We start from the raw sequence: 27,345 nt of genomic DNA, 5'->3' as shown, positions 1-27,345 counted from the left end.
ACAAATATTTGGACTTGACCTTGAATAAGCCCTGGGGCTGTGCTTTGAAGGGTACAGAAGACATGAGTCACATTACCCAGTGTGTGCCCTCAAACATTTTCAGGTCCAGTGGGTCTCCTTGAATCTTTTTATCCAGAACCACCAGGGAGTGGCAGCTTGCCATGGCTGCACACACCGGTCCCCATGGCAGAGGAGTGCTGGATGGAAACTTGTGGATTTTCTGAAAGCTGATAAGAAGCAGAGAGTTAGAGGGACTGCTTGCGAGAGGGATGAAGAGAAGTCCTCAGCTGCTTTGCTGCATTCAGTGGTGCTGAGCCCAATTACATCAAGCAATGCAGTGTCCTACTCATCATCACTCAGGTGGCCAAGGAGTGTCCCAAAATTATTAAGTATATGGTTTAACTTGATGCAAAGCAATTGGAAAGGTAAGACACTCAGAGGAGCTGGCGCGGGCACTGGAGTACTGCTTGATAGCTGCTGTTCAATATTAGAGCAGAGAAGACACTGTGAGAAAGGAAACTTGCAGCTGAGATCTCCAAGAATCCAAGCAATATATCCCAGGAGAACCTCCGCTTCCTCTGGTAGAGCTCCATCCACTTTTCCAGACACCGGTTACTTGTCCCTCACTTTGGTTTTAAAAATGGATGTTTGACTCCTATTGAGTTACTTGGAGGCATGCTATTAAAGATGCATACCCTGACGTATTTCTGTTGAAAGCCTTGAGGTGTGACACCTCCAGAACAGAGAGAGCACTGTGGCTGGGCTGGGGCAAGCCTCTGTTACTGCACCATTTCTCAGAGTTTTCTCACATTTTTCCTTCTAAGAAACTGGCTAGCTGACAAGCTCTGCCTGCCAGACCAGAACACAGCCCATTACCAGTTAGGCTGGCATGTTAAGGAGAAATTTAAATAGATTTTATTTACCTTTGATCACCACAAGCATCCCCGGTTACTGAAAGAAGCACAGTGCAATGAATGTGGAAGCGAGCAGCGTGACAGCTCACTGTTCTGTTAAAAGGAACAGTGCATCCCAGGACCTGTCATCTCTCTGGGCCATCAAAGTCTGTTCTGTTTCCAGCAAATTATACCTTGTTCTCAGGCTGGTCATAATTGGCTTATTAATTAATTAATACTTGAGAGACACCATGAAAATGTTAAACAACATAAAACCAACAAACACTCGTATCTTATTAAGCATACAATAGGATATTTTGCAAGTGGAATGAAATTCCTTTACTGTCACTGCCTCGCAGTATTCAGATTAGCTGACAGCTAGTCTTCTGTGCTTAAGAGTGTGAATATATAAGAAAGAATAATTATGTAAATGCACTAATGAGATCAACACAGGCAGTGATAGCTCCTCCTTGTGTTCTGACAAGCCACTAGCTCTACTTCCCAGCTGGGTGTAGACTGGGCACGTCAGCAAAGAGAGCCTTCTGTTCTGACACCTCACAGCTCTTTATTACATGAATCTATCCTGATATATCAGTTCAGTTTTGTCCTGCTGCTCACATGAGCAGACACTGCCTGCAAGGCTATCTCGGTGGAATCGCTACTATTTGCTATTTGGTGGGCTCCCAGCCCACCCAGCATGCCCAAGCTTAGCCTGAACCCCTGGGGCACTGGATGGGTGCCAAGAAGAGAGCATGCTATATGCCTATGGATTGGTACTGCTGGAGGAATATTTTATCAGCTGACACTTATTAATCTCTTCTCATTAATTTGCATCAGATAGCAATATTCTTCCTGTCCTTTGAGAAAGCACTGGGAATGTGATTTTTCTCCTCCTGTAATCAATTCATCCTTTCATTCATTACGGCATTATTATCTCTGTGGTGTTGAGGTATCTGATATATTAACAGCAACTAATGAAATCTGGGAGTAGGTATGGGGTGTGTGATTTGTCCTGGCCACTGCAAAAGATTGATATTTTGAGTTGATGAACAAGCAAGTTATACTGCAAAGCTGAATTCTGTTATGGTATTTTAATAATATCAATTAAATAGCATAATTCTGGATGTAGTCAAGTTTAATATTTACATACTGGGGTTTACTCTTGAGGCTTTCAGTGCTCCTTGGGCTTGAATTTGAGATGGAACCTGCCACAGGTGGGAGGCAGTCTGTAAGGACACGTAGGATCTGCAGGTCTGATCTGTGCTTTCATGGATTTTTGCAGTGTTTACAGAAGATAGGTGAGATTTGACAGGCACTGAAGCTGGCAACACTTAATTTCAACAGAGGGAGCATTACCCTAACACTTAAAGGATGAAAGGTTTATTGAATAGATTAGGAATATTTATTGAACTATGCTGTGAATGACATAATTGAAAAACTCTGTGCATATTCTCTAAATCCCCATAGAGTAATTAAAAGCACTCCCACTGCTGCTGGCTTCTGGGCTGTGTGTTTGCTTTGAATTAGCAGCCACGCTGACAGCTATGGTGGTCAGCCTACTTTCTTGAGGGGAAATGAGCTGAGCAGGAATATCAGCCCTGATAACCTGACTTTGGGCCAGTGTATCCACACTGGAGAAGAGTTATCACTGCAGGAAATCTTTCCTTACCGGCTTCCCTCCGAAGGGAGGATGCCCCACAGGTCCAGTCCATCTTCTGTCAGCGTGCCCGTCTAAATTGAGATAAATATCTGTTATCCTGTTCCTGCTCACCCCTTCCCCTGTGAGACCCCAGAGTTCCTTTATGGGCAGAGCAAAGAAAGCCTCCTGCCTGCAGAGCCACCCTGCCCCACAGGCACCTGTAGAGGATGCTATCCTGGGAGTAGGTTGGAGGAGATGGAATGGAAAGAAATTAAATAAAAAATAAAATAGAAAAATAAAATAATAAAATAGCCACCATGTTCCCAGCACCCTCCAGCATCTGTCACTGCCCCAGGAAGTGTCTTACTTTGTCAAAGCAAACGAGGTTGATTTGCCCGCAGATATTAATCCTCTGTGGAGTGATGCAGAAAATCTTCTTTTTCTTCAGCCTCCTTTGGGCATAAACGGTGCCTGTGGTCAGGGCAGCAGGAATGGCAGGAGGCACAGCCGCGGTGAGGAGGAGGAGGGCCATGGCCACGACGTCTGCCACTGGCTTCTGCAAACGGCCAGAACAACAGGCTGGTGGGGTGGGAACTGCCCTGCTACTCTGGGACCTCATCCTCCTGACGTGGAACAATGTACCCTAAGCTCTGATCATGGGAATGATGGATTTATTCATCCTGGTTCTGCCCCCAGCACCTCAATTATGGCATCAGAAGACTGGATTACAGGACTGGATAATATTCTAATGACCATGGACAACTGAGGTCTTGGAGTTGGCCTGAAACCTGGAGGCATGGCCTGTACTTACATTGTGGTATGTGAACACACAAACGGTGTATATCAATCCCAACACACCAATGGCAGAGAGGCCTACAATGAACTTGAAGGCGTCTCGGTAGAGTTGGAAGTTCAGAGGTCTGGGGTAGAGGATGGATCTCACCAAGTCACCTTTAGCAGTGTTGAACCCTGTGTGAAGACATGACCCTCAAGTTGTAGAGATGACCAAAGAGTGAGACAGTAAGAGAGCTCTGTGAGAAATGGAAAGCCTCTTTGGAGGCCACTTTTGCCATTTTCTTACCAGTTTAGGGATAGACGTACCGGTTTGCAGCACCACAGCCCGCGCCGGCCCTCTGCCTGTTGACTTTGCCTGGATAATTTCAGTCCCACAGAAGAGGACGTGTCTCCGGTAGTCCTCCATGCTGTGGGTTTTCCAGGGCTCCGGGCTCTCCGTGAGAGGCAACAGGGTCTTCGTAACTGGAATGCTCTCACCTGAGAAGAGCAGCACGTGCTTTATTTAAAGGGGATCTAAAGGTCTTATCAGATTGTGTGTGTGTTAAATAATGACAGTGCCCTTTTGGTACTTAAGCTTGCCTGACTAATTAACTAGCTTATGTCCTTACAGATATGGATTTATGCTGACAGCCACTGCAGTTGTCATTTCAGAGCATATCAGATGGCTTCTCTGAGCATTTTCTGTCACTGGGTATGGGTCAAATTTTGCCCTGACCCAAGTTCATGCCTTGTGGTGGCTCAATATTAGCTGTGGCACTGACCCCCATGCTCATACACCACCTGCTTGAGCAGAGCTGCTGCAAGATCAGAATCCAAAAACTAAAAAAAAAACCAACATATTCAATGAATTTTAATATTTGCACTTTTTACTCCTGACAGTATATTAATCCTACTTGGTTTTCATGTGGATTTGAAATGTATATTATACGATGGTAATGTTCAAAAGCCCAAGATAACTGTGAATTATTCAAGCCATGGTTCTCCCACCTCCTGCTGCAAACTATTCTAAATAAATAGTAAAAAATTTGCTGTCAGAACAGATAGAGACATCTCCCTGGCAGAGAACCTGCACAGGGCGTTAACATTCCTAACTCCAAGGCAGTACCTGTGAGCATCCCTTCATTCACAATGCAACTTCCATCAATCAAGACAGCATCACATGGGAGAGAGAGCTTTTTTCCATCTAAAAGAAAAACATCTCCTGGGACTAAGTAACGAGACTCCAGTTCTTTGAAACCTGTAGAAAAATATGAAAATGAACTTAACTTGTGCGTAAGTTCCAAGCCATGAAAAAAACAAGTTTCAGGCACATGTAGCATCACTAAATTTCTCCACTGCCTGATCTAAAGCTAGTGCCTCTTAGAAATAATATTGGCCTAAAAACAATAGTGGATGGAAATGTTGGCCCTTCCCTAAACACTTGCCTCCAAGTGGCTGTCTGCAGTTTTACTGGCTTAGTGTCCATAAAATGCTGACCAAGGCCTTACAGCCCCCACCATCCCAGTGACTGCACATCTCAGTGTCTTTGGGAGGCAAAAATAGCTATATTTCCTATTCTATGGACAAGGAACAGAGGCGTGGGGAAGGAAGTGCATACGTCAGTGTTAAATATACATCTAGACTCCTGAAAACTTGCTCACGAGCTACTTTACAAGATTGTGAAAGTAGCCTATCGGAGAGCAGGGAAACAGATCTCTGAAGACCAGAGCTGTTATCTGATTGCTTATTTGGGAAATTGAGTTTTCCAAGCTGTTTCCAGCTCTTAACACAAATTAGTAGGTTCACCTGTATCATTACAGATGCTGCAGATACTGATGACAATGACACAGATGCATCATTACTGCATAGGCCTTAGCTCACTCTCTTGCTGCCCTGCCCCACTCACCTCCCTCCACCCCATTCTCACCACAGCTCACTCTGCACATTTCAGCTGTGGAAATCAACAGGAGCTGTGCAACTCCAGATACATTTCAACACGGCAGTTAATTACACAGGCTGACGAGGAAAATGAGACACAGATGACTCACCTTCATTCTTTGTGCAGACTGTAACCTGGACTTTGTTATGCTCCTCAACAAGGTCATGCAGCTTGGTAGACTGCTGTTGGTGGGAAAGAGATTGCAATGTTGAAACACCAACATTCAAGTTGAGCAGCATGTAACAAGTCAGTGACTGAGCTAATATCAGAGAAACTGAGTTCCACCGAGTCATCCAGGGGAATTTTCACACCTCTCTTTAGCAGTCAGGATGCTGGATCTAGGCTCTTTCTATTTTTTTGCAATCTAATTCAGGCAATTGCGCACCCTGAGATAATGATGAAGTCAACTGTCATTGCAAGGCTACTAGAGAGAAAGCACAATCTTGATTTAGAAAGTTGCAATTGAAAAAAGTTAACCCCAAGAGTGGATTTCTTCATTAATTCTTTTAAGGATGTCAAACCAATCAGAAGAATATTCGGAGGCCTCAAGCATTCTTCCTAATGTAATTCTTCCTACCAAAGTTACCAGTCATACAGTAAAGCCAACCTTGCAAAATAAAGCTGAACATACCATCCTTGGTGTTCTGCTACACCAGAGCAAAGTTCCATGGCTTCAGTCCATTGAACCAGCCTGTCCAGATCCCTCTGTAGGGCCTCCTTAGCCTAAGGTAGATCACCACTTACCCCCAGCTTGCTGTCATCTCCAAACCTACTGAGTGTACACTCAATTCCCTCATACAGATCATCAATCAGACAACTCCTGGGGAAAGCCACTAGTGTCTGCTTGCCAGCAGGATCCAACCCCATTCACCACCATTCTCTGAGCTCAGACATCCATCCAAGTTTTTAACCAGCAAAAAATGTACCTGTCCAAGCCATGGGCTGTCACCTTCTCCAGGAAAATACTGTTAAATTATGATGGGAACCAGACTCACTGGTACTGGCCGTTTCATTCTTATGAATCCCATGTGACAAGACTTCAGTCCTCTTTAATTCTTGAAAAGCTCAGGACTACTGGGACTGAACCTTTTAACTCTTCTATATGTATAAATTTACATAAAATGTATCTGTATAAATTTACAGTAACACATCAAGATACATAGTAATAGAAAATAACCAGAAAGAGCACAGAAACAGCTGCTTATCACATCCGCAGTGAAGTCACTAACAGCATGGTATGGGAAGTTTTTTACAACAGGGGTGGTGAGGCAGTGGAACAGGTTGCTGAGAGAGATGGTGCATGCCCAATTCCTGGAGATGTTCAGAGTCAAGCTGGATGGGGTTCTCTTCATAGCAGGGTGATTATAATAGATGGCCTTTAAGGGTCTCTTCCAACTCAAACAATTTCACGATTCTAGTTGGCAGATTGCACGGCACTCACCTGTCTGAGGTCGTACACGGTTAGGCCAACAGAAATGACTGACAGGACTATGATTGCCACTGAGTATTCAATGTAGCCTTGGCTTAGCCACAGGGTAAGAGTGAAGGCTTGGAACACATAAAAGGGGTTTAAAATCTGCAAATGCAAACACAGCACCTGTCAGAGAACGGACATAATGCATAGCGGGAAATGGAATGTGGGAAGAGGAGAGAACATATCATCACAATGTCTCCAACACCAACTTAAAGAACTATTTTCCATCTCAAGGTAATATGCTTTCATAGCTCCATCTCTGAACTCACCAGCTTACACATTGTTCACAATGTTTGTAATTAAAAGCTGTTGCTAACTGGTAACTATGCAGCAGCAACTATGCTGGCCATTTAAAGTCAGAGTTTAGGAGACTTTCAGTCAATCAGTTTCCCACTGACAAAGGTGACCTTAACATTGCTGATTCTAAGTAATTTCTACACAGAAGACACTATCCAAACATGGGGAAAAAAGAGTGAATTGCAGACAATGTATTTAACACTTTGTAATTTAAGAAAGTCAAATGGATATAATTATTTTTTTGCAAGAAAGGGAGAATCTAAGGGTCTATGCAGCCATCAGTAATAAGTCTCAGACTACGACTAAGCTGAAGACTGGGTTTTCTCACACTGCTACATTGCTGGCCACTTGACACTGTGACAATTTTACAATACTAGTCATCGCTCACTTTGAATATGCTAAAACGGGAAACAAGCCCTAATGAAGCCCAGCAGAGAACACAGTTTTAGTTCTCTAACTAACAACAAAAGAGTTAGATGAAATTTTTTCAGAGAACTGCCCACTATGTGAAGAGTGACAGACTTTCTGTAGAACTGATATAACGAAAATACCAATTGAAAGAGCTTTCTGCATATGGATTTGAATTGAAATGAATTATTCATCTGACAAATTTGGTGCCTCAATGAAAATTTAATACACTATTCAAGATTCACTAGGACAAAGAGACAGGCACTAAATCAGGGTGCCAGTCTACAGCTGCCGAAGCTGTATCTGGGCTGAAATACCACCTGCCTGTGAAGACCCCTCTGCCTTCAGGCATTACCATTAATATTTCAAACACGAATCTTCAGACTTGGATGGAAGTGCAAAGTTCAAATTAAATAAACTTTTGTAAAGCACTGTACTGGAATTCTCTTCAAGACCGTCTCCGGGGGCACTGAAAAGTCAGTGATATCACATCCAACCAATTTCAGGGGCCCTGGAGCTTTTCATGTATTTCGTGCAGCTTCAGACAAACTCTTCCTAAAGTTCAGAAATGTGCTGACCATATTTCTTGGAGTTTCATCATTCATAGACAAAGACTGAAAACTATCTCACGATTGCCCCTGCCCATGCCAGCCTGACTTACTGACCTCTTTAAAAAGTAACTTCCAAATGGGACGGATTTCAACCTCAATGGCATTAGGCCCACATACCAGCTGCCTGTAGGGAGGGAGAGAAGAGTTCCTGATGATACAGCTTAGTCACACAGGTAAGAAAGCAGGAAAGACGTGAGCTCAAATAATATTAACACTTACTTAAACGGGTAATTCCTGGGGGCACAGACAATTGAGCAGCACAAAGAAATCTGTCAGGAAGCTATTGTAACTGAAAGGGTTTCACCCAGGGGCGGAAGTTTGCTATTTCCATGTTGAAAATATTGTAACCTGTAAACTTAATTGCTGTTAAGCCCTGTGATGAGCTCTCCAGAGGTCTTTTAAGGCAATGTTGGCAAAGGCAGATAGCCACAGCTTGCTGTGCCCTAAAGTATGGCTGGAACTGGTGGGGGAACCAGCCTTGCCTCAGCATCACTCAGAACACAATAAGCTCAGTAAGGTGTAGGGATAATAACTTTTCACCTTTCTGAATGCCACCCATGCAGTTCACACTGCTTTACTACTACAGTGAGCAGCAAGAAGCTCACATAAATTTAAAAAGGGATTGAATAGGTCATACTGTTATAATTAACTCATGCACCTACTCTTATGCAGACAGTACCTGATTTCCCGTTCTTCCCTTGTCAGGCCAGCTCCAAATTTGTGGTGTATGCTGTGACACGTGTTGCTGTCTTCCAGTGATCTGGGATAACAGGAGAAAGCTCACACAGGGGACTCCCATGTTGCAAAAGGATTTGTGGCAAGTTTCAACACTCACCCAACTTTCCTGAACTCTTTTACAGAAAAGTCCCAAATGTAACGGATTTTCTGTACCTGGATACATCTCACCTGCAAGGTCAGACAGCAAAAAATCCTATTGGCATTCAGGGAAATCCACCTCACTGGGTTACAGAAACATTTCCATATATTCTATGAGAAAGCCTCAGTTTATTAAAAGAGGACTTGCAGGAGGATGCTGACAGTGCATTTCTGGAAGCCTCTCAATGTTTTAACTCCTGTAGTTCACCCACCATCTTCCTTAGACCTTTTTTCTCTATTTTGTAGACAACTTACCTTTAACTGTGGCTTCATTATGGCTCTGTTTATAACAGAGTCTTTATCAGCTACGAGAGGACATTCTGAGTAACTACCAACGGGTAGTGCCAAAGTGGACAAATCAATCCAGGTCACCTTCTTCCAGGTGTATTTTTGAAACTCATCCTAGAGAAATAGAGCCCAGTTCAGTGCCAGCCTGAAATGTTGCCCGTGATAATGTTTCCTGACTGAAAAATGCATATAAGACTCCCAGAGAACTACAATCCTGTGGCCTCGTTGCAATCACAGTGAATGTCAGTCTATAGCAACAGGGATGCCAGATATCAGTGCTTCAGTACCAAGCAGTAACACACTTTGAAGTCAAACGCACAATCATCTCCATTTGCTTTGATTTATACTTCAGAGCAATTTCAAAGAAGATGGAACTAGATGTGCTTCAATAGCTACTGGATGGATATTCAGTCTATAAACCAGACTAGAGCTAGCTGCATGTAAAAGCCTTCTGAAATACCTCTAGTGTGAACATTGAAACCTCAGCACCAGCTACTTAACTCTACAAATCTCCTATAATGCTGCTACTCATTATAAATCCACAATCAAAAGCAATTCAGTTTTGCTGCTGCAGATGCACTTGTCAGACTGAATTGTCCTTTAATCAGTTTGGCCTTAACCTAACACGCTACTCATTAAGTGGTTTGAGTGCATTTGTATAAGGGATATCATTGCAATATTGAGCATTAAGTGTAGTAAGTATTTGCTCTGATAGAATTGTGTGGGATTTTAATTTACAGGGATGGAGTCTTAGAATATAACCAAAGCCTAAAACCCAGCTCTCCAAAGCCCATTTCCTCAACACTGTCTGATTGATAACTTCTAAGCAGAAAGCTTACTAACAGCCATAACGTCTGAGAACGTTCCCTTCTTCAAAGGCAGCTGGCTCTACCATAGTGCATAGGGGATGAGAAGAGGCATAGCTCCACTGAAGCTTGGCTCATCTCTGCCCCTCCATCTCCACACACAGACAGTGTTATCGACCTGCTGCATCATGTGGGCAAAGAGAGACAAGCTGCTCTATCTGTGAAAACCATCAGTTCTGCCAGTAACAGTAAGGTATGAAGGTTCAACCTACTGTTGTTCTAAGCAACACAACGTCTGCTTCTTCCAAGCTGCAGGGGACACAGTTTGCCCACACATCCCATTCTGGTTTCCAGTAGAACAGCAGCAGCAGAACCCCGCAGGACAAGATGTACCCAGCAATGCTCAGGGCCCTCCGGCAGCCCTGGGTTTTGTAGCCAAAAGCTTCCTGTACAGCAAAGAGAGCACTCTGTTAACAAGCTTAACCATGCTATTCATTCATCAGGAAGCCCGAGCTGATTGGAAAGAAAGATTGGCAACTGAGGTCTCCTAACAGCACAAAGTCATTTTTGTAAATTAGAGCTTGCTGACTGACATAGCATAGTTAAGTAAACACCGTTTCTGCAAGAAGAATGCTCTCCATTGAGCTAAGCACTGAAATCCACCTTGCAGAAGAGGAACAGTTTCTGCTTCAGGGAAAGAAAATGGCCAAACCCCCTTGCACCTCCTCTCTGCTGCCAGGTACTGCTCTACTGCCATGTTATCTTCCACCATGTACACCACATTTTGAAAACAAGTGCATGAAGAAACTTTTGGCTTTGTACATTCTCTTCTTTTTATTTGTTCCCCACACCACATCATCTCCCCTACTTGCTTTTTCTCTTTGATAGCCCAATACTCATCTTCTCATAGGAGATAACATGGAACTGTTGGAGCATGTCCAGAGGAGGGCCACAAAAGTGATCCCAGGGATGGAACACCTTCCCTATGAGAACAGGCTGAGAGAGCTGAGGCTGTGCAGCCTAGAGAAGAGAAGGCTATGGGGAGACCTGAGAGTGGCCTTTCAGTACCCAAAGGAGGCTATAAGAAAGGAGGGGACAGACTCTTTAGCAGGGTCTGTGGTGATAGGACAAGGGTAAATAGTTTCAAACTAAAAGAGGGGAGATTTATATTGGATATTGGAAGAAGCTTTTTATAGTACAGGTGGTGATGCACTGGCACAGGTCGCCCAGGGAGGTGGTGGATGCCCTACCCCTGGAGGTACCCAAAGTCAGGCTGCACGGGGCTCTGAGCATCTGATGCAGCTGTAGGTGTCCCTGTTCAGTGCAGAGGGTTGGACCAGATGGCCTTTAAGAGTCTTTTCCAACTCAAACGATTCTATGATTCTATGATAGCAATGATACCAGTTCTAGTTTGTCCCCTTGAGAAAAACATTAAGTTTTTGTACACTTTGGCTTGACTTAAGCTTCCCCACAGGACTAAGGATAACTTTAATGCCTGTAGTATATCTGGATCCTTCCCTGTGAGCAGGGTGTTTTCTTTGCAGTTTCTGCACTCACATCTCCTTCCAAAGGAAGCAGTGCCTGGAGTGAACCCACAAGTTCACAAGAGAGTCACTTCTCACTTTGGGGTCTTGGCTCCTTGATTACCATAGAAGCGCTGCTCTGAGCAGACAGCAGAGCTCAGCTCAGACAGGACCTGAGCTCCCCTGAGACAGGAGGAGATGCTCCATCCACAGCTGGGGCTAACAGCCCCCAGGGGTGAAAACCCATTGGGCATATCACGACATCCAGCCCGGATATGCCTAATTGACACAATTTGCCAATTAAAATACACAGCATGATGGGGCAGTGTAACCTGCTATTGACTGAATTTGAGTGCAGGGAGGAAACAGTGTTTTAAAATGTAAAGAGAATAAAAATGAGGAAGTCTCAGTTCTGAATTATACATGATAGAAATGCCAGAAGGAAGAGCGGTGCTCTACAGAATAGAATGTGCAACAAAGCAAAGCTCCTTGACAAGGGCTTGTATCAACAATTATACAGGTTCAACTTCAGGTATAATTTTGAAGTGATTAAAAGGCAGTGGAATAAGCACCTACTTCGTTTTAAGAGAGCAATTAACTTGATTTATCCGAACTCTGATCATAATCAACATAAACTAAGCTGAAATCAGTGCAGTTCAACTGAAATAAAAATAGTCATGCGGCCCTTGTACCAGGTTAGCAAAACCCATTTCAAAACAGCTCTGCAGCTTTGGAGTTCACAGCCCTGCTGCACGCAAAATATTATTTATTTGAAGGACTCAAAAGTTTAAAGCAATAATTACAGATGTTCTCAGGGCTGGAGGACAAACCAGTCTCCACAGCTAGGGAAATTCATGGCGATCTTTGCTTGCTTGTTTTGTAACAACAGTAGTTTTATAGATAAAATCTGAAGGCCAGTCTGAAAAGCAGGAAACATGGTGTGGTAGCTGGGACCACAACTCACCCAGAAGGCACTGAGAGGATCAAGTCCTCAGTCCAGGCTTGGGAAGAGCTGCAGTGTGTGCCCCACTGAGCTGGCACTGAGAAACATTTCCCAAGAAGTGCAGTACATGGAGGCAAGGCTGCTCTAGCAGACAGGGCAGTGAGAGAATATTTGACAAAAAGCAGTGCTCAGCCCAAGCCAGACAGTCTCTCACATATCATGCTTTGTCAGCAGCCTGCAGGCAGTGCCAGGCCCTTCTCTGCCAGCAGGGATGGAAGCTGAACGGGTAGGGAGGTGTCTCTGAAAGTGGGTGCAGCTCAGTTGGGGCGCACAGATAAAGGCTGCCTGTGGCAATGGCTAGCTCCACCCTAGCTGGCCCTCCGTCCTCATCTGGCAGTTGATATTGCTGCTGCTTCCTACACTAACAGAAGCATGCATGTATGCATGCATGAAGAACCACTCCCTCCACAGCTGCAAGGGATACCCTGAAAGACACAGTGGCGATGAACATGACACAGACAATCACTGGTTGACTCCTTACCTGCCTCCAGGGTAGACTTTCTGATTTTGTGCTGAATGCAAACAGCTTCAACCAGCCTGAGGTCCCTAATCTACAACAAGCTCACATGAGCTGCATGAGCAGCAAGCAAAGCCCAACAGGGATTTATCAGAGGCAAGCAGCAGAGCTGCAGCCCCACTGCTATCAGCAACCCTGTGAGCAATCCTGAGGCAAAAGCACAGTTGTACAGTGCAGGGCAGGATCCCTCCCACTTATGTCTGTCCTGAGCACCTGCATTTCATGGAGGAGGCACATTGCAGTCCCCACAGCTGAACTAGGGGTGACATGGTAGGGATACTAGAAGCAGAGGACAGAAGATCCCATCATGGGATGAGTGCATAGCTCTGCTTCCAGTGTATGCATCACACATGCATCTCTAGCACACAATGGATCTATGGGGCTATATTTCACAGCTGTGCAGAGCCATCTATTTCTGTGCATTGGGAACACCTGAATTCCAGATGGTGTCTGCACAGAAGGCTGGAGAAGAAAGCCTTACTTCCACCCTCACTTGGCTCAAAGTAATCAGTCCATGTTGACAGATACAGGAAGAGTTTCCAACTCACTGCATTTGCAAAGCAGTACCTTAGTGTATATAATCAATGATTAATAGTCAATAATCAGTTATAGTCAAAACCAGGAAGAAGATTAAATTAACATTAATTAAAAGCCTTTTAAGGGCAGAATTTTTCTTTGTAAATGCTGCCATAAGAGAGTGAGGAACAAGAGATTGCTCTCATAGGAATTGCAGTAGACTTTGGACACCTGCCCAGCTTTCCTAGACGTGCTAAGTAGCACAGACCCTAACATGCAAGAAGAGATTTAACCATTCTTCCAGAGAATGACCCAGGATGAACCTCATTTGTAGGCACGTTTCCCATGACTTGCTTTCTGATCGCCTAGCAAGGGGAAGGCACCTGTAAGTAGAGATTCTTATAGTTAGGGTGGAAAAGATAATGAAATAGAAAAGGAGAAAGGGACAGTGCTCTGTGGCTGGATGATTTCTGGTGGGCAGTGGTCTTTTCTGTTTTGTTCTTCTGGACTGAAGTACTATATTCCTCAATTAGTCTTTATTTGGCCAATATCAGTCTCAAAGTCAGCAAGGGGTTCAGGGTTTTGCCTTCTCCAATGCTGTGCTGAACCATGCCCAGATAAGGATCGGAGGTGAAGAAGCAGAGGCAGATCCAAAAGAAGCATATGGAGAAAGAGGCACACAAGGAAACCGACCCCCAACAAAGCCCCCAACTCCTTACCAGCTCATTTTCTTCATCCTTGTTGAGGAGCACATAATGATCCTTCCAAATCTTTTCCTCCATCTGACTGCGTTGTTTTTAGCCCTGGATGTCCTTGGTGAGGTCACGCAACATCAAGCACAGCTATTGACTTGAACTCAGGGCAGCATTACAGATAGCTCTCCCCATGGTCCTTCCTGCTGCCTTTGAATGTCTCACAATGTGCACAGTTTTTAATACGCTCCCAGAGAGGGAGGAAAATCCAGTCTCACGTGTAAAGCCCTTAAATGCCCAGCTTGTGTAACCCATGCATTTCTCTGCTCCCTGACATTGCTGTGTTTACCAGGGTGGGACAGGCTGGTCTAGGGGGGCTGCCTAGTAAAGGAGACATCAAATAGCATGACAGAGAACATGAGATGCCAAAAATTAGCCCAACCATGTCTCATCGACAGGTAACATTGATTGTTAACTGTATTGTGCCTTGCCTGCACAGCAAGTGGCCTTTCTCTTTTTAATTTTTTTTTTTTTTTTTTTTTTTTGCTTAGATTGCTCACATTTCACTCAGGCTTAATTACACTGGTAATCAGTGTGTGTAGTTACAATAAAACCCATCAGACGTCATCCACAGTCTATTGTTGTTATATAATCCAATATCCAGAGACACCCCGTGTCCTGTGACAGTGTCAGCAAGGTATCTCCCCTTGGGTCCAAGTCACAGAGCTGGACCTGGGCTCGGCTGTAGCACAGTGCAGGTGCATGCTATGGCGCTGGTCTTCACAGGAGACCTATTTTGAGTACCCCCTCTCGCTCTGGGCTTCTCCCCAAACCTGAATTTTGGTCCAACGGAGGGCTACAAAGATGGGAAAGGTTCTGGAAGGCAAGATGTACAAGGAGCAGCCAGTCCCTTGGTTTGTTCAGCCCAGAGCAGAGGCTGAGGTGAGGTCTCACGGCAGACTATAGCTCCTAAGAAGGATGGATCTACATGATTCAACCAAATCCGTGTCTGGGGAATTCTGTCAGCTGCGCTTGTGTCCATGAAGCAGCAAAGATGGACCAAATACTGAAGAAACTTGAAAAATCAGAATGATGGTAAGAAAAAACATTTTTTCTTTTTTCTAAGCAGTCTCATTTAGAACCACATAGAAGACAAAGCCCAACAGATATGACACACTTGCAGGTCATTCCTGGCCATTCTTATAAAAAGAAATACTCATTCCTGGCAGTAGTGCTGGTAGTACTGGTTCCTGGCCTTTTACAAGGTCCATCTGAGGACATTCTTGTTGCAAAACACTTGTTCACAAAGAGACAAAGAGCAATCTAGTGCAAGCAGGTGAGTTCTTGATGTCAACCAATGCCTCCTACAACCCACTAGGGAAGGAAACTCATGCAAGGTGTTGTTAGAGGGTTGTTTAACTCATTCTCTCTGTTCTGATCATCTGGGTGAGGTGTGTTTTATGTCCACCCATGCAGCCTCCATGGGATGTGAGGGTACTGGGAAATAGAATGCTTTTATGATGGTCTGGAGGGTTGAACTCAAAGTAGCTGTCAGGGGTTCACTGCCCATCCCAGGGAACCCAAAATATCCATGTTTTTTAGCAGCTTATATAACAGGATGGAGAGGCATCTGAAATGTTTTCATGACACTGAGCTTTTAGTCACTTGCCTTAGGGGGATGAAATGAGGCATCAAGATTTGGGGCTGCTAGCTACATGGAATCACCATATGAAGTTCAGCCAAATGCTGCACTTAGTAGTTGGGGGAAAAAAATACAAAAAAGAGGGGAGGTGGTGCAGATGTGTGCCAGAGAAGGAGAGGCAGCTCACCACAGTTGTCTATCCTTGCCAGAAATGTGACTGTTGTTGAGTGATGGTTACAGAAGGCTGCTGAGATATATGAGACAGGACATTATTCCACCCCACTTGCTTCTAACAAGGCCTCATTGAGAGGTCAGGTTCTATGAAGGTGTGAGCTAAATGGAAAGGGTCCAAATGGTAACAAGACTGTTTGGAAAACGTGACCCATGAGGCAGTGTTGAGTAACTGAGTTTGTTTGAATGATGAAAGAAAAGGCTGAGCTGGCATACTGTATTTCCTGTAACACAAAAGATAATCAACTACTCTTTCTTTCTCTTACTTTTGTTATAGATCAGGGAGAAAACCTACATTTCTAGTTAGATTAAAAAATTAGATTCTTGGAGCTAGGTTAGACATTCAGGAAGATTTTCTAACTTAAAGAGTATTTAAATGCTACCTAGAGCAGAGGGAAATCTTGCACCTGCTTTAAGGAAAAGAAGGACAAAAATTGCCAAGGGCGATCTCAGGCTAGGTGGATCTTGTCTCAAAGCAGGGAAACAGGCAAAACAACCACGTCAGGGCCCCACCAACTCCTTCAATTTCCGCAGTAACCCCACACAGGTGAAAGAAGAACCCTGCAAACATGCACTTGTGAACCCTAAAAGCAAAGGGCAAGTCTGGGAGCCCTTCAGAGCTGGGGCAGGATGGTGCCCTGCTGGTGCTCTCCATTTCACATGGATATGTTTGATCAGAATTCAGCTTTGCCACCATTCCCTGAGATGCATTGCAGTTGCCTTCATTCTACATGGGCAGTAATATCAAGAGGCCCTTGCTGCCTTCCTAGCCAACAGATCAAACCAGAAGTCTCTGTCCCCAGCTTTGCTGGGCTGCAGTGGAGAAGCAGGCCCTTCTGGAGGGCAATCCAACTTCTTTTTCTTATTTGTGCACTCAATAAAGCACTGTTTTTGCGTGAGAGCTAGGTATCCACTCAACTATAAGCAAATGTGAAGCTGTAGCCATGCCAAAACTCTCAGCTGCATTATAAAGAAAAAAGCAGGTACTGTGCAGACAGAAGTACAGATAGCACCCTCTGTCCCCAAAGAAGCAAAAGATCGGCATCTTTTAGAGCGAGCTTTGTTCCTCCTTTGCTCCTGTGCACTGCCAAGCAGGCGTGCTGAGTAGTAGACAGAAACTGCGATGACTGTATCAAAATAAACAAGTAACAAATAAAGGAGAAGGACAAAAATAATGCAATTTCCTTTTCTCATTATCTAGGACAATTGTGTTTCAAAGAAAAATCCAATTTTGAACTTAGCTGTTAAGAATGGCTTGTATAGCTCAGCGCAGTGCCAGCGCTGCAGGCAGCCTGCCCCTTTGATTTCACTGTGCTAACTGGGATGGATATTTCTGCAGGCAAAGATCACTGGGGTCCATCTAACTGGTGTCTGCTGCCAGACATAAGAGGAGAAAGTGAACTCAGAGCTTCAGTCACCCCGGAGGGGTTTTGAGCTCTGTTTGGATAGCTTGGGCTGCCAACAAGGGCTGTGGAAGGCACATCCAGGTCTGCCAGGCTGTGTCTGCCTTTATGCAGCCTTGGAACTTGCAAAACACTCATTTCATATCCCCTGAAAAAATGTTTCTCATTAAATGTCTATGTTTTGTCTCTGTTTCTTAACTGTTCTGTCAGTGTAACAGCTTGGGAATGCTAAGCAACAAATTCAAACATTAGGCAGAACTGAGCACCTACGTTGTACCTGCCTCTCTTCTAGGCACAAACATATAAGTATGGATGAAAAGCATGTGGCCCATATCTGACAGACAGACTGTGAAAGCAGAAGCTTCTTGTTACTGCTCGTGACATCCTGGTACCCAGAAGGATAAGGTTCTTCCAAATTAATGAGCACCTCAAAAAGCAAAACTGAAAACTTATTCCTGAGCATGATCCTAAATATCACCCCATTCCAAGTCTGAGGGGACTGCCTTATCAGTAGGATGTGGAGCTCTGATGTCCCGCCAGAGGTGAGGGTATAGAATATGGGGTCTTGGATGTGTGCTTAGGAGTGCTCTGCAGAGATGATGTTTGCAGCACCTTCCCTGCCTTCTGATGGCCACAGAGTTACACTGCACAAAGAGTTCAGTGCAGCAGGGTGGACCACATAGCACTGCTGATCTGTGGCTGGTATGAGTGAGGAGAGATGATAAAACATACCCCCACTTTATGGTAACTGTTGAGTCCCAGCCTGAACCACTGATTGAGTGCCTGGGAAAAGGACCCAGTCAGCCCTGGGAGCACAGGTGAAGGCAATTCACCTGTGACACCAGAAGAAGTGGAGCCCGGCTGCACATCTCTTAGACCTCATTTAAGGGCTGACTGCTGCTGTGAAAGGACCTCTGGAGATCCTTCCCTTGTGGAGTTTCCCTTGTGAGCCTAGATCTTCAGAGACATGTGAGCACTTTTTCTTTGTAATGCCTTTCCATCGTGCTAGTCCCTTTGTCATTACACCTCTTGTATTACCATACCATTGTATTGATTTTTTTGGTTTTTACACCCACTGTGGCTGGAGACACTGGACTTATAAAGGGAGATGGAGCAAAAGATTGGCATCTGAATGAGTAGCATTGGTTAAATATCACCTAACATCTTTATTCTCTCTTCCTTCAGGTAAAGCTGTCTTTCAGCCTTAGTAGGCAAGTAGGTCTTTATCTTGTCAACTCTACAAGAACCACACGTTTACAAAGAGCTGACACTTCTATGCCATTCCCAATTGTGACATAAACATAAATTATATGCCTAGTCTGCAAACTGCAGCAGCTGCCAGTTTGTTACATACAGCAACATTTCTTGTGTGCAGGAGCTTGTAAATGAGGCAGTGAATTTGGTCTCCAAGGAAATTGTTACTGCATCCCAAACAGAGGATGGCAGGAATGACACCACTAACCTACTCATGGTTTCTCCTGAAGTTGCATGCATTGCACAGGACAAGAGATAAAACCTCTCACCTTCATCTGACAATGGATATTGTTGCAAACTGGTAATTCATCTTAACTTCAGAGAGAGATTCATGAACAAATGTGAACTATTTCCAGTTTGGATGTTGTGTGGTCCTGTCACCTAAATTGCAATAGATGGGAAGGTATTTAATGTTTGTGTTGAAGTTATCTAAAATGGGTGAAAAAATATGTTGATCCAAATAAGTGATTCTTTTTAGAAAAATAGTTATTTTTTTATTCAAGCTAATCTCTTTTCAAAGACAGTTCTGATACAGACTTGTTGAATCAAAACAATGCAGTCTCCAGTGACTGCTTTTGGTTTTCCAGAGCTGCTTTGTACTCTGAAAGACCAAAGGATTCTTTACCATGACTCCTAGCCTGCCTCAATCTCTGGATTTCTGTGTCAATGCAAGAGTGGTTTAGCACTGAATTTTAGGAACACACAGTCTCCAATGCTGAAGTTCTCAGAAAGCATTCCTCAGCCCTGCCCAGGAAATGCATGGGCAAGCTACTTCTTTAAATAACAAATTGTGCACTCAGCTCAGAGGGGACAACGCCCACACACACCTTTCCCAAAGGACGAAGTGTTCCCCTTGGTCTGAGGCCACGCTGTTTTGTTGTACCCCCCGTGGGCAGACTTGCAAAACATGGTGAGCGGAAAGTCAGCCTAGCATCAGAATAAGAGTAAGAAAACACATGCTCATTAAAGCTGCTTTTTTGAATAGATGAACTTAGCAGAAATACTCAATGTGTTGCATTTGCGTACTTCAGAAGAAATTCTTCACAATGAGTGAAGCATCACTGGAAGCATCACTACACAATGCAGCTCAAAAGGATGCAGCAATGGCATTTCAACCACAAGCACTTTGTGAGCTTTCACCAGGCTGGTCCATTTGCACTGTCAGCCATTTCTATGAGGTTGAGGGGAGAGGAAAAACAGCATTACAGAATTCTGCTACTGCAGCCAGCTTTTCTGCTTCTGGTTAACTGGAAAATGAGCCAGATCCCGTTAGGATTAGAATGGGGGGTAGTGATGGGTCAGTCCTTTTGTTTTTATGTCTCTGAGATAGTCCTTCTACAGCCAACTGCAACTATCCTCAACGTCTTTCCACTGCATTCTCCTTCATAGTGCATCCTCATTGCTGTCAAATGTTGGATTGGTATGGCCTCCCATATCTTCTTCTACTGATACTGCCACAGAATCTGAGAAAAAGGTTTCATTCAGAGGTGGCCAGGCTGAGTCCTGTTCTAACACCTGCTGAAGCCTCTTATAACGGCTCTTGGAGTGGTACTGAAAAGTCATCTTCAGCAGCAGCCATAGGGCTTTGTTCTCAATGATGGCTTCCTGTAAAAGCAAGAGCAAAAGGGAAATTCTGGAGGATCCGAACAGTAGTTTTTCCTCTTTACCCATAGGACACACACAGCAAGTAGACACCTAGATCTCCTATTCTCTCCTGCTCATTCACACTCCTTAGGCAGCCTTTTACTGAGGACTCTTCTTAGTATCTCTAGTAGAGTTCTACTAAAGCCTTCTCATCTTTCTCCAGCTTGGGGCAGGGTTTGAAACACTTCATTAACCAGAGGAAAGGAAAGACAGTTGGGCCTGGCATTCCTCACATCCAACCATTCGGATGTGAGAATCTGAAAAAAGAGAGGAAGTGTAAAGTAGCAGCAATGGTTTCTGTTTGACAGGTCATTCCTAAAATGGACTGAGAAGGATGGAAAAAGAGTGAGAGCTGACTCTTTTTGTCTCTCTAGATAGCTGACAGGTGCATTCAGTGCAGTACACTCACCTCAACAAGAAAGGACACAGCCAGTGTGACTGCCAGCATCATCACCATGGAGATCCGCCACGTGGTGGGGGTGCAAACCAGCTGGGAGGAAAGCAGAGGCAGTAAGCAGTCTGTGCACATACTGACATGGGTTGGAGCTGGTGTCATCGAAATCCAGAATCCCAGACTGGCTGTACACTGCTGACAAACCAGTACTGCTACTTATCCTGAGGAATTATTGATAAAGAAGCATTTAAACTTGTGACCCAGCAGAGAAACCAGAACTGCGACAAGAGGTCTAAATGCTTCCTCTCTTCCTAATATCAGAAATACTTCTGGGTATTTCAAACTCCAGAGTTGGTTCCAGTGTCCCATAGCTGTCAGCACTGGGTTTCTGGCTACAGCTCAATTTATTTTGGAGATGCAGCTCTGATCAACGTTCAGATCAGCAGTTGCTCCGGAGCTAGGTTATTGCAGCTTCTAATTGCCACTCCTTCCTTTTGCCTTCTCAGCAAATCCTGTGCGTTCCCTCCAGACAAACCGGGTTTCCGCAGTTCTCCCCACAGGCATTTCAGCCCCGCATAGCTGCACTGCTGACACTGTCCTGTGCCACTACAGTCCACCTCAGGGCTAAGACTTGCTGCTTTAAAGTGCCATCTCGTGGCAGACTCTTTAACTGGGTCTGCCTGCTTAGCCACTGCTCTGGATTCTGCTGTGCATTGAAGCAGCTGGGCTGCTTGGCATTCAAAATCCAGCTGTGTGCCTCTCATCTCTGTGTCTGTTTCAGAATTCCAAAGCCACTTGCTAGCTTTCATACAAGGATATAGGACTGAAAGCAGTATCACGTTCAGTATTTGCTATCCAAATCCAAAACACTTCATCATTCTGATCACAAATGTACTGGGGAAAAAAAAACAGCTGTGCTTTTGCTGTTTGTTCCTGTGGCTCCTTCTACAAGGCTTTGTGACAGTCACAGTGGAGAATATTAACATCTTCCTTATCACTTCTAGGCTCAACAAACTGACACCTCTGTCCTACAGCTGATGCAGATCTTATCCTTCCCTTACATTTCTCTTAGGATGAATTTGCACAAGGTAACCCTCAGGTTGCGTTCTGCCAGACAAAATCAGCCAAGCCCTGCTGGTAATATTATCATGACAGATCATCTATTGCCTTAGCAGCCAGTTGATCTTCAGAGGTGTCAAACATCCCTGCAAAAATCTGTGCCTTTTGTTTAAAACACTATTAGTGCACTTATAATAGGACCAGCTATAGGAGGAAAATTCACAGTGGAACAATACTCACATCCATCTTAGAGTAGAGATCATCAATATCAGCAAACACCAGAAAGAGGCAAACACCCAGTTGCCCTACAAGCACGAGTACGAACACATCTGTAGTAACAAGGAAATAAAACCACAGCTGTGAGTGCACTCATCTGTTTCCCTTTACAGCAGAAGATTGAACCCATCATTTCTTATTTTAAATAGACATGCACACACACAAAACAAAAAAATTTTTAAAAAAAGGTCCAGGAGAGAGCAAGGACATTCCAACAAAAGTTTTACTTAGTCAAACTGATACATAAGAGGCTGGGATGAGCCTTGAAGCCATAGATCTTAAAATGTCAGAAGAGTATTTTGATCATCTGAGCTGAACCTCAGAAGCCTGAAAAGACAGACACCCTTCCAGTGAGTCTCAAACCAAAGTCAGCCCACTGTCATTTTTTAGCAGCACAAAACGTGGGCCCAGCCCAGAGAGTGGCACACCACAGGATGTCACTGGGACTTCAGAAAGAAACACCTGGCACGGGCTGCCCAGGGAGGTGACAGAATCACCATCCCTGGAGGTTTTAAGAGAAAGGTAGATGTCACACTGTGTGATGTGGTTTAGAGTAGGCACAAGCTAATGTTTGGACTGGATGATCTTGGTGGTCTTTCCAAACTTAATGATTCTGTGGTTCTGTGACCATGAAAAGCTGGTGTTTAGTCATTTAGGAATCTAATGGTGAGCTCCTGCTTTTATTGGCTGGCATCACTGCATCACCTAAGTCAAGTTTTAAGTTTTCCTGAGTGAACTGACATCTGGAGTTGACTGACTCACAGATCCCTTCCCCTCTCCCCACACTTACAGTTGGTGTAGATGGGTTGCCTAAAAGGCCTTCCCTTGGAAAACACCAGTGCTATGATGAGGCAGTTGATCGTACTTAGCAGCCACACTGTGGTGTTTTCATAGCTCTTGTAGCCATTGTCCACTTCTGTAGGGTCTCCATCTCTCACATCATGGAGGACAAGTCTGGAGGCAGAGGAAGAATTCTCCATCTGGCTGTTCACTGAGAGGCAGGCACTGCAAAAAAGCATTGTTGGAATTGTTTGGGACCTGCAGACAGCACTGCTTACTGTAAGCAGCTGGTGGGGAAGTACAGGGGTCTATTTGCAGCTGCTCATCCATGCTGTAGTCAAGCAGTCATTTCAGGTAAAGCTGTCTAACTAGGTGTGCCATGTGTCACCTGGAGTCCCAGGAGGGAGGCCTACCTGTGTATATCAGTCTTGGAATACCAGGGCTGCTTCTGGACCATTAGAAATCCAAAAATCTGCATGCCAAGGCTGAAGAGGATGTTAAGTATGACGGAGAGCAGCAAGGGAGGTGAGATGAGTTGGCTAGGAGGCCTGTAGGGAACCAGTTTTGGGTAGGCTTCTGTGAAACTCACTGAAACATGACAGAAACATTTACTACTGTGTCCAAAACAGCAGCAGTGTACTGCCTATTACATACAGCCTGTTATCAATGGCAGCGTTTCTACCATTTACAATGTCCATTCTAATACTTTCAATTATTATATCAAGCACAAAATACAGTGTTATTTTCCTACAAAAGCTTATTGGCCACAGAATATGTTAATTAATAGAATTTGACTAGCCTGAGGTATTCTTGGAAAACAAATCTTAGATTTTGATTTTATTTGGTTACTGTCAGGCCCAAGAATATACGGATATACTCAAGCTTTCCTGTTCTTTCAGTCACCTGGTGGCTGTGGCTTGGAATGTTTTGTTGCCTACGTTCTGTGTTTCCTGCTGCACTAAGCACCAGCTCCCAGTTACCTGGGGATACAGAAGATTGCACAGCTCCTTCCAACAAGTTTCCCTCTGTTGTTTCAGAAAGTTATTCAGATTTTGAGTAAGCCTCAATGTGGTGTTGCCAAATAGGGTATTTTAAAACGAGGTAGCTTTCTGGTGTTACACTTTCAGGCTTGAATTAAATGAGACCTCTTCTAGTTGTCTGCTCCAGTAGGGGTGGAAGACAGTCATGTGCTTTTAATACAGGATTTTTGTGCTCCTGCACATTTCTACTTCTAAATCTCTCTCTACATTTGCTCTTTCTCAACATCCCTTCTCTTTCCCCTCCATCAGTGGTTTCCTCTCTCATTCTTGGCCCACAACATCCTGCTCTGTAGTGCCTGACATTCTTCATTTGTTTTCTTGTCATTTGCATATTGCCTCTCCTGCCTACATATCTCCAAATGTGAGATGGACTCCATGCAGTGGATCTGTTTCCCAGAACAGCAGGAAAAAGCCTTAATAAACCTTCCAATTTGTTAGGTCAGTTTGCTTTTTCTCCCTGTAGAGACAGCATCCCAATTATCAACCACCTACGTGCTCAGCAGTTACAGCACTAAGAAACAACCATCTTATTTTAGAGCTTTCTCTTCTCTGACAAGATGTCTTCTCCAATAATCTAAATATCCAGTTCTCTATGCGATCTCTTTCCTTTCTTTCTGTACTAAGGACTACACATTTCCAAGAAGATGAAAAACACATGAAATGCATTCTCCTCAAACAGAGGATGACTAATTGACTTACTTGTCATACCAATTACAGTGGTAATAGCCAGATCTTGAAACAAAAATTGGTAATTCCCAAAGGAGTTTAGTTGCTGAAAAGAGGAACAGAAAAAAAGAAAACATCACACATCAGGCATTTGCTGTGGGCTTGTTTATATCACCTCCAGAAAGCTTAGTGTTGTTTTTTGGGGGGAGCTAATTCTCAGCTGCTTGTTCTGAAATTCCAAGAATATGCTACTCAGCAGATAAAGGGACCACACAATCCAGCACTGCCAATAGATTCGTCACTTCTGGGCCCGCAGTGAATACTCTCCTTTTGTGCATTGTTTGAACTAACGATGCTTCCAGTTCACTCAATGCAATGAAAAAAATTCTATTTGAAGAGACATGCCCTTTCTCAGTGCTGGGTGATTTCTGAATGTAAAGCCCTCCTCTCTAGTTGGGAAGAAGCCATGTAAAAGTGGTTTAAGGCACTCTAGAGGATTTTGCTTACTGTCAAGCTAATTTACGCTTTAAGCGCTGAATAAATTGCAACAGCACATGCTTATGCCAGATTCTCCCACATCTGAAATACTGTTCAATATCTCATTCTTCTTTTTGCTCAGTGTGGATCCTGAGCCCATTGGCTGGAGTTAGTGGGAATAATTCCAGTTTTCCAGATGAGAGTACAGAAGGACTAAATGATCACCTCAGTTCACATGAAGCTCCATATCCTAGGGTGTTTTTTTGTTTGTTTGTTTGTTTGTTTGTTTTGTGGTTCTTATGCTATGTTTCTCCTACAAAGGAGAGTAGCTCATCCAGTTCTATCAAATAAAGTCCATATTCCCAAGACGTACCCAGTACAGTAGGAGAACACCAAGGTACTGAATGGTGCTATACAGAGCCATGTACTTGAACATGCAGAAGGAAGTGACCAGGGCAGCACGGCCTTCCCTGCAAGAAGACGTGAATAAAGGACAGCAATTAGGTGATGGTCTGCTCTTGTTGCCAGTCCTCTCAAAATGCAGTTATAAATAAAGTGTTTGCCACAAGGAGAGAAATCTCTACCATTCTTTTCTTCTGCTCAGCTGCAGTTGCCTTCCTCCTGTGGTTTGAAGGGAAATACATCTGTCTGTATCTTAAAGGAGTTTAAGACACAAACTGGCCATATGGTGATTTCAGTGCCAGATTTATTTTTCTCCATGTATGTGCATTCTGGCTCGGTGGGAACAACAAACACTAATATTTGAGAGCAGTGGGGAATATCTCCTTCACATAACAAGAAACGAAAATCCATGCTTACCTGATGAGCTCTGGCACACACGCTATGCTGGGGGTTTGGGATGTGAAAGGTGAAGCCACCGATGCCTCCTGCTCTGACAATGATATCCCTGCATGTGCCACTTTCAAAGCCTGAAAAAGCATATTGCTCTTCAGCATTCATAAGCCAGGAAAACCCAGGATATGATGCATCAGCCAAGAAATGTGTCCTCATTACAGGATATGTTCTGTGAAAAGCAGCAGTCCCTCCTCACTTCCTGCTTGTGCTCCACCCAAAAAATTTCTTCATTTGGATTTGGAGCAACAGGTCCAAAGCAGTAAGGGGATGACAGCATAAGAAAGACCATTTCCTACAGACCCAAAAGCCATCAACCCCAGCTGCAGAAGGCAGGATTAGCAATGCCTCCTTTATCAGTCCTTCTTTGGAGTCACAATTTTTGTAGATGTATAGGTTCTTCACTTCCTTCTCCTGGGAAAACCTTGGGGACTTTGTTTAAGTGCAAGCAACTGCTTCACTGCTGAGATGGCAGCACTCCCATCTCCAGCATGTGCTCAGTTAGCGATACTCTACTGACAATGCATTCCTTTTTAAACAAATAAATTATAAGGAATTCTCACTTACCCCACAGTCATTGGCTCCATCTCCACACATGCCCACAAAGTAACTAAAAAATAAAGTGACCTGCAGTTAAGTGCTGGGGAAAATGAGACCTATAAGCAAGAGGGAAGCAGAGTCTCCCCTATGCAAGTTATTTCAGTAAGTTATGCCAACTTTTTTTAAAAGCCCATTTGGAAAGCTGAAAGACTGAAATACAAGCCCAAGATCCCAGAATACGCATGTCCCTAGGCTTGAAACTCAGATGTCTCTCCAGTAAAGTCTTTTTGCTTGACAGATTGAATGCATTAACATGTAGATTTATCTTCATTACAATTGACTCAGTTTTCCACTCTGAGCGTAGTAAAGTTGATTATGACAAAGGAAGGGGTTAATGGTGATGGCCCAGCTCAGAAATGATGGATTGCACACACTGGTACTTCATGTTCACAGGGAACAGATATCAACAGGGGCTCTGCTTTGGGGTCCAGACCTCCCAGTGTCTCCAGGGGCAGATAGAGAGTGACAAAGACAGCTGGAGGAGGGAAAGTGTAGGTCTTAACAGGCTATCTGGGGAAGCTCCCTGCCCTGATGGTGAAGGATGAGGCAAGGCTTGTTAAACCTAAAAGTCCTTATAGCAGCATCATCTGTACAAAGCAGTCTTGTTCTTCAAGAGCTGAATCATTTTTGTCTTCAGTTGTAGACACTTAGATTAAAGCTCAGGGAAAGTTCTCACTGTGAGGCACTGAAGGTTCTCCAGGGAAGCCAGATAGTGCTCATACCAAGCTAGAACAGCTTACGAATTACCTTGCTCTAGGGCCTGGGACCAGG

The 27,345-nt window shown here is 44.1% G+C and overlaps 2 protein-coding genes across 22 annotated transcripts in view; both read right to left on the bottom strand.

The window, feature by feature from the left end:
- Positions 1 to 14,595, bottom strand: part of LOC100547379 (putative cation-transporting ATPase 13A5) — a 43,743-nt gene extending 29,148 nt beyond the window's left edge. For 6 of the 16 annotated variants that reach the window (XR_014885537.1, XM_085233090.1, XM_085233081.1 and 3 more), the window contains exons 1-14: positions 14,284 to 14,593; positions 10,278 to 10,451; positions 9,167 to 9,313; positions 8,871 to 8,941; positions 8,715 to 8,795; positions 8,090 to 8,159; positions 6,687 to 6,842; positions 5,355 to 5,427; positions 4,433 to 4,564; positions 3,634 to 3,804; positions 3,344 to 3,501; positions 2,900 to 3,088; positions 2,563 to 2,624; positions 77 to 227 (exon numbers count right to left, since the gene is read on the bottom strand). Coding sequence is in view for 13 of the 16 variants with exons in the window: in XM_085233090.1 (XP_085089216.1) it covers positions 77 to 227; positions 2,563 to 2,624; positions 2,900 to 3,088; positions 3,344 to 3,501; positions 3,634 to 3,804; positions 4,433 to 4,564; positions 5,355 to 5,427; positions 6,687 to 6,842; positions 8,090 to 8,159; positions 8,715 to 8,795; positions 8,871 to 8,941; positions 9,167 to 9,313; positions 10,278 to 10,451; positions 14,284 to 14,346 (1,698 nt within the window). In the remaining 3 variants the exon portion in view is untranslated. Of the gene's footprint in view, positions 1 to 76; positions 228 to 2,562; positions 2,625 to 2,899; positions 3,089 to 3,343; positions 3,502 to 3,633; positions 3,805 to 4,432; positions 4,565 to 5,354; positions 5,428 to 6,686; positions 6,843 to 8,089; positions 8,160 to 8,714; positions 8,796 to 8,870; positions 8,942 to 9,166; positions 9,314 to 10,277; positions 10,452 to 14,283 lie in introns of all 16 variants that reach the window. The other 10 variants (XR_014885538.1, XR_014885539.1, XM_085233083.1 and 7 more) reach the window with 6 other exon arrangements.
- Positions 14,596 to 19,254: 4,659 nt separating this feature from the next.
- LOC100546606 (putative cation-transporting ATPase 13A4) overlaps positions 19,255 to 27,345 on the bottom strand; it is a 33,311-nt gene continuing 25,220 nt past the window's right edge. For 2 of the 6 annotated variants that reach the window (XM_085233080.1, XM_085233076.1), the window contains exons 22-30: positions 26,542 to 26,584; positions 25,942 to 26,051; positions 25,496 to 25,592; positions 24,679 to 24,751; positions 23,353 to 23,527; positions 22,950 to 23,164; positions 22,124 to 22,212; positions 20,840 to 20,920; positions 19,255 to 20,391 (exon numbers count right to left, since the gene is read on the bottom strand). In XM_085233080.1, coding sequence (XP_085089206.1) covers positions 20,170 to 20,391; positions 20,840 to 20,920; positions 22,124 to 22,212; positions 22,950 to 23,164; positions 23,353 to 23,527; positions 24,679 to 24,751; positions 25,496 to 25,592; positions 25,942 to 26,051; positions 26,542 to 26,584 — 1,105 coding nt within the window. In that variant the 3' untranslated portion in view covers positions 19,255 to 20,169. Of the gene's footprint in view, positions 20,392 to 20,839; positions 21,046 to 22,123; positions 22,213 to 22,949; positions 23,165 to 23,352; positions 23,528 to 24,678; positions 24,752 to 25,495; positions 25,593 to 25,941; positions 26,052 to 26,541; positions 26,585 to 27,345 lie in introns of those variants that run through there. The other 4 variants (XM_085233075.1, XM_085233077.1, XM_085233078.1 and 1 more) reach the window with 3 other exon arrangements.

The sequence above is a fragment of the Meleagris gallopavo genome, chromosome 11, assembly GCF_905368555.1.
Source record: "Meleagris gallopavo chromosome 11, MGAL_WU_HG_1.1, whole genome shotgun sequence".
Lineage (NCBI taxonomy): Eukaryota > Metazoa > Chordata > Aves > Galliformes > Phasianidae > Meleagris > Meleagris gallopavo.
The sequence above is the reverse complement of the archived record's forward strand: the minus strand, read 5'-3'. Positions and strand labels throughout refer to the sequence as shown.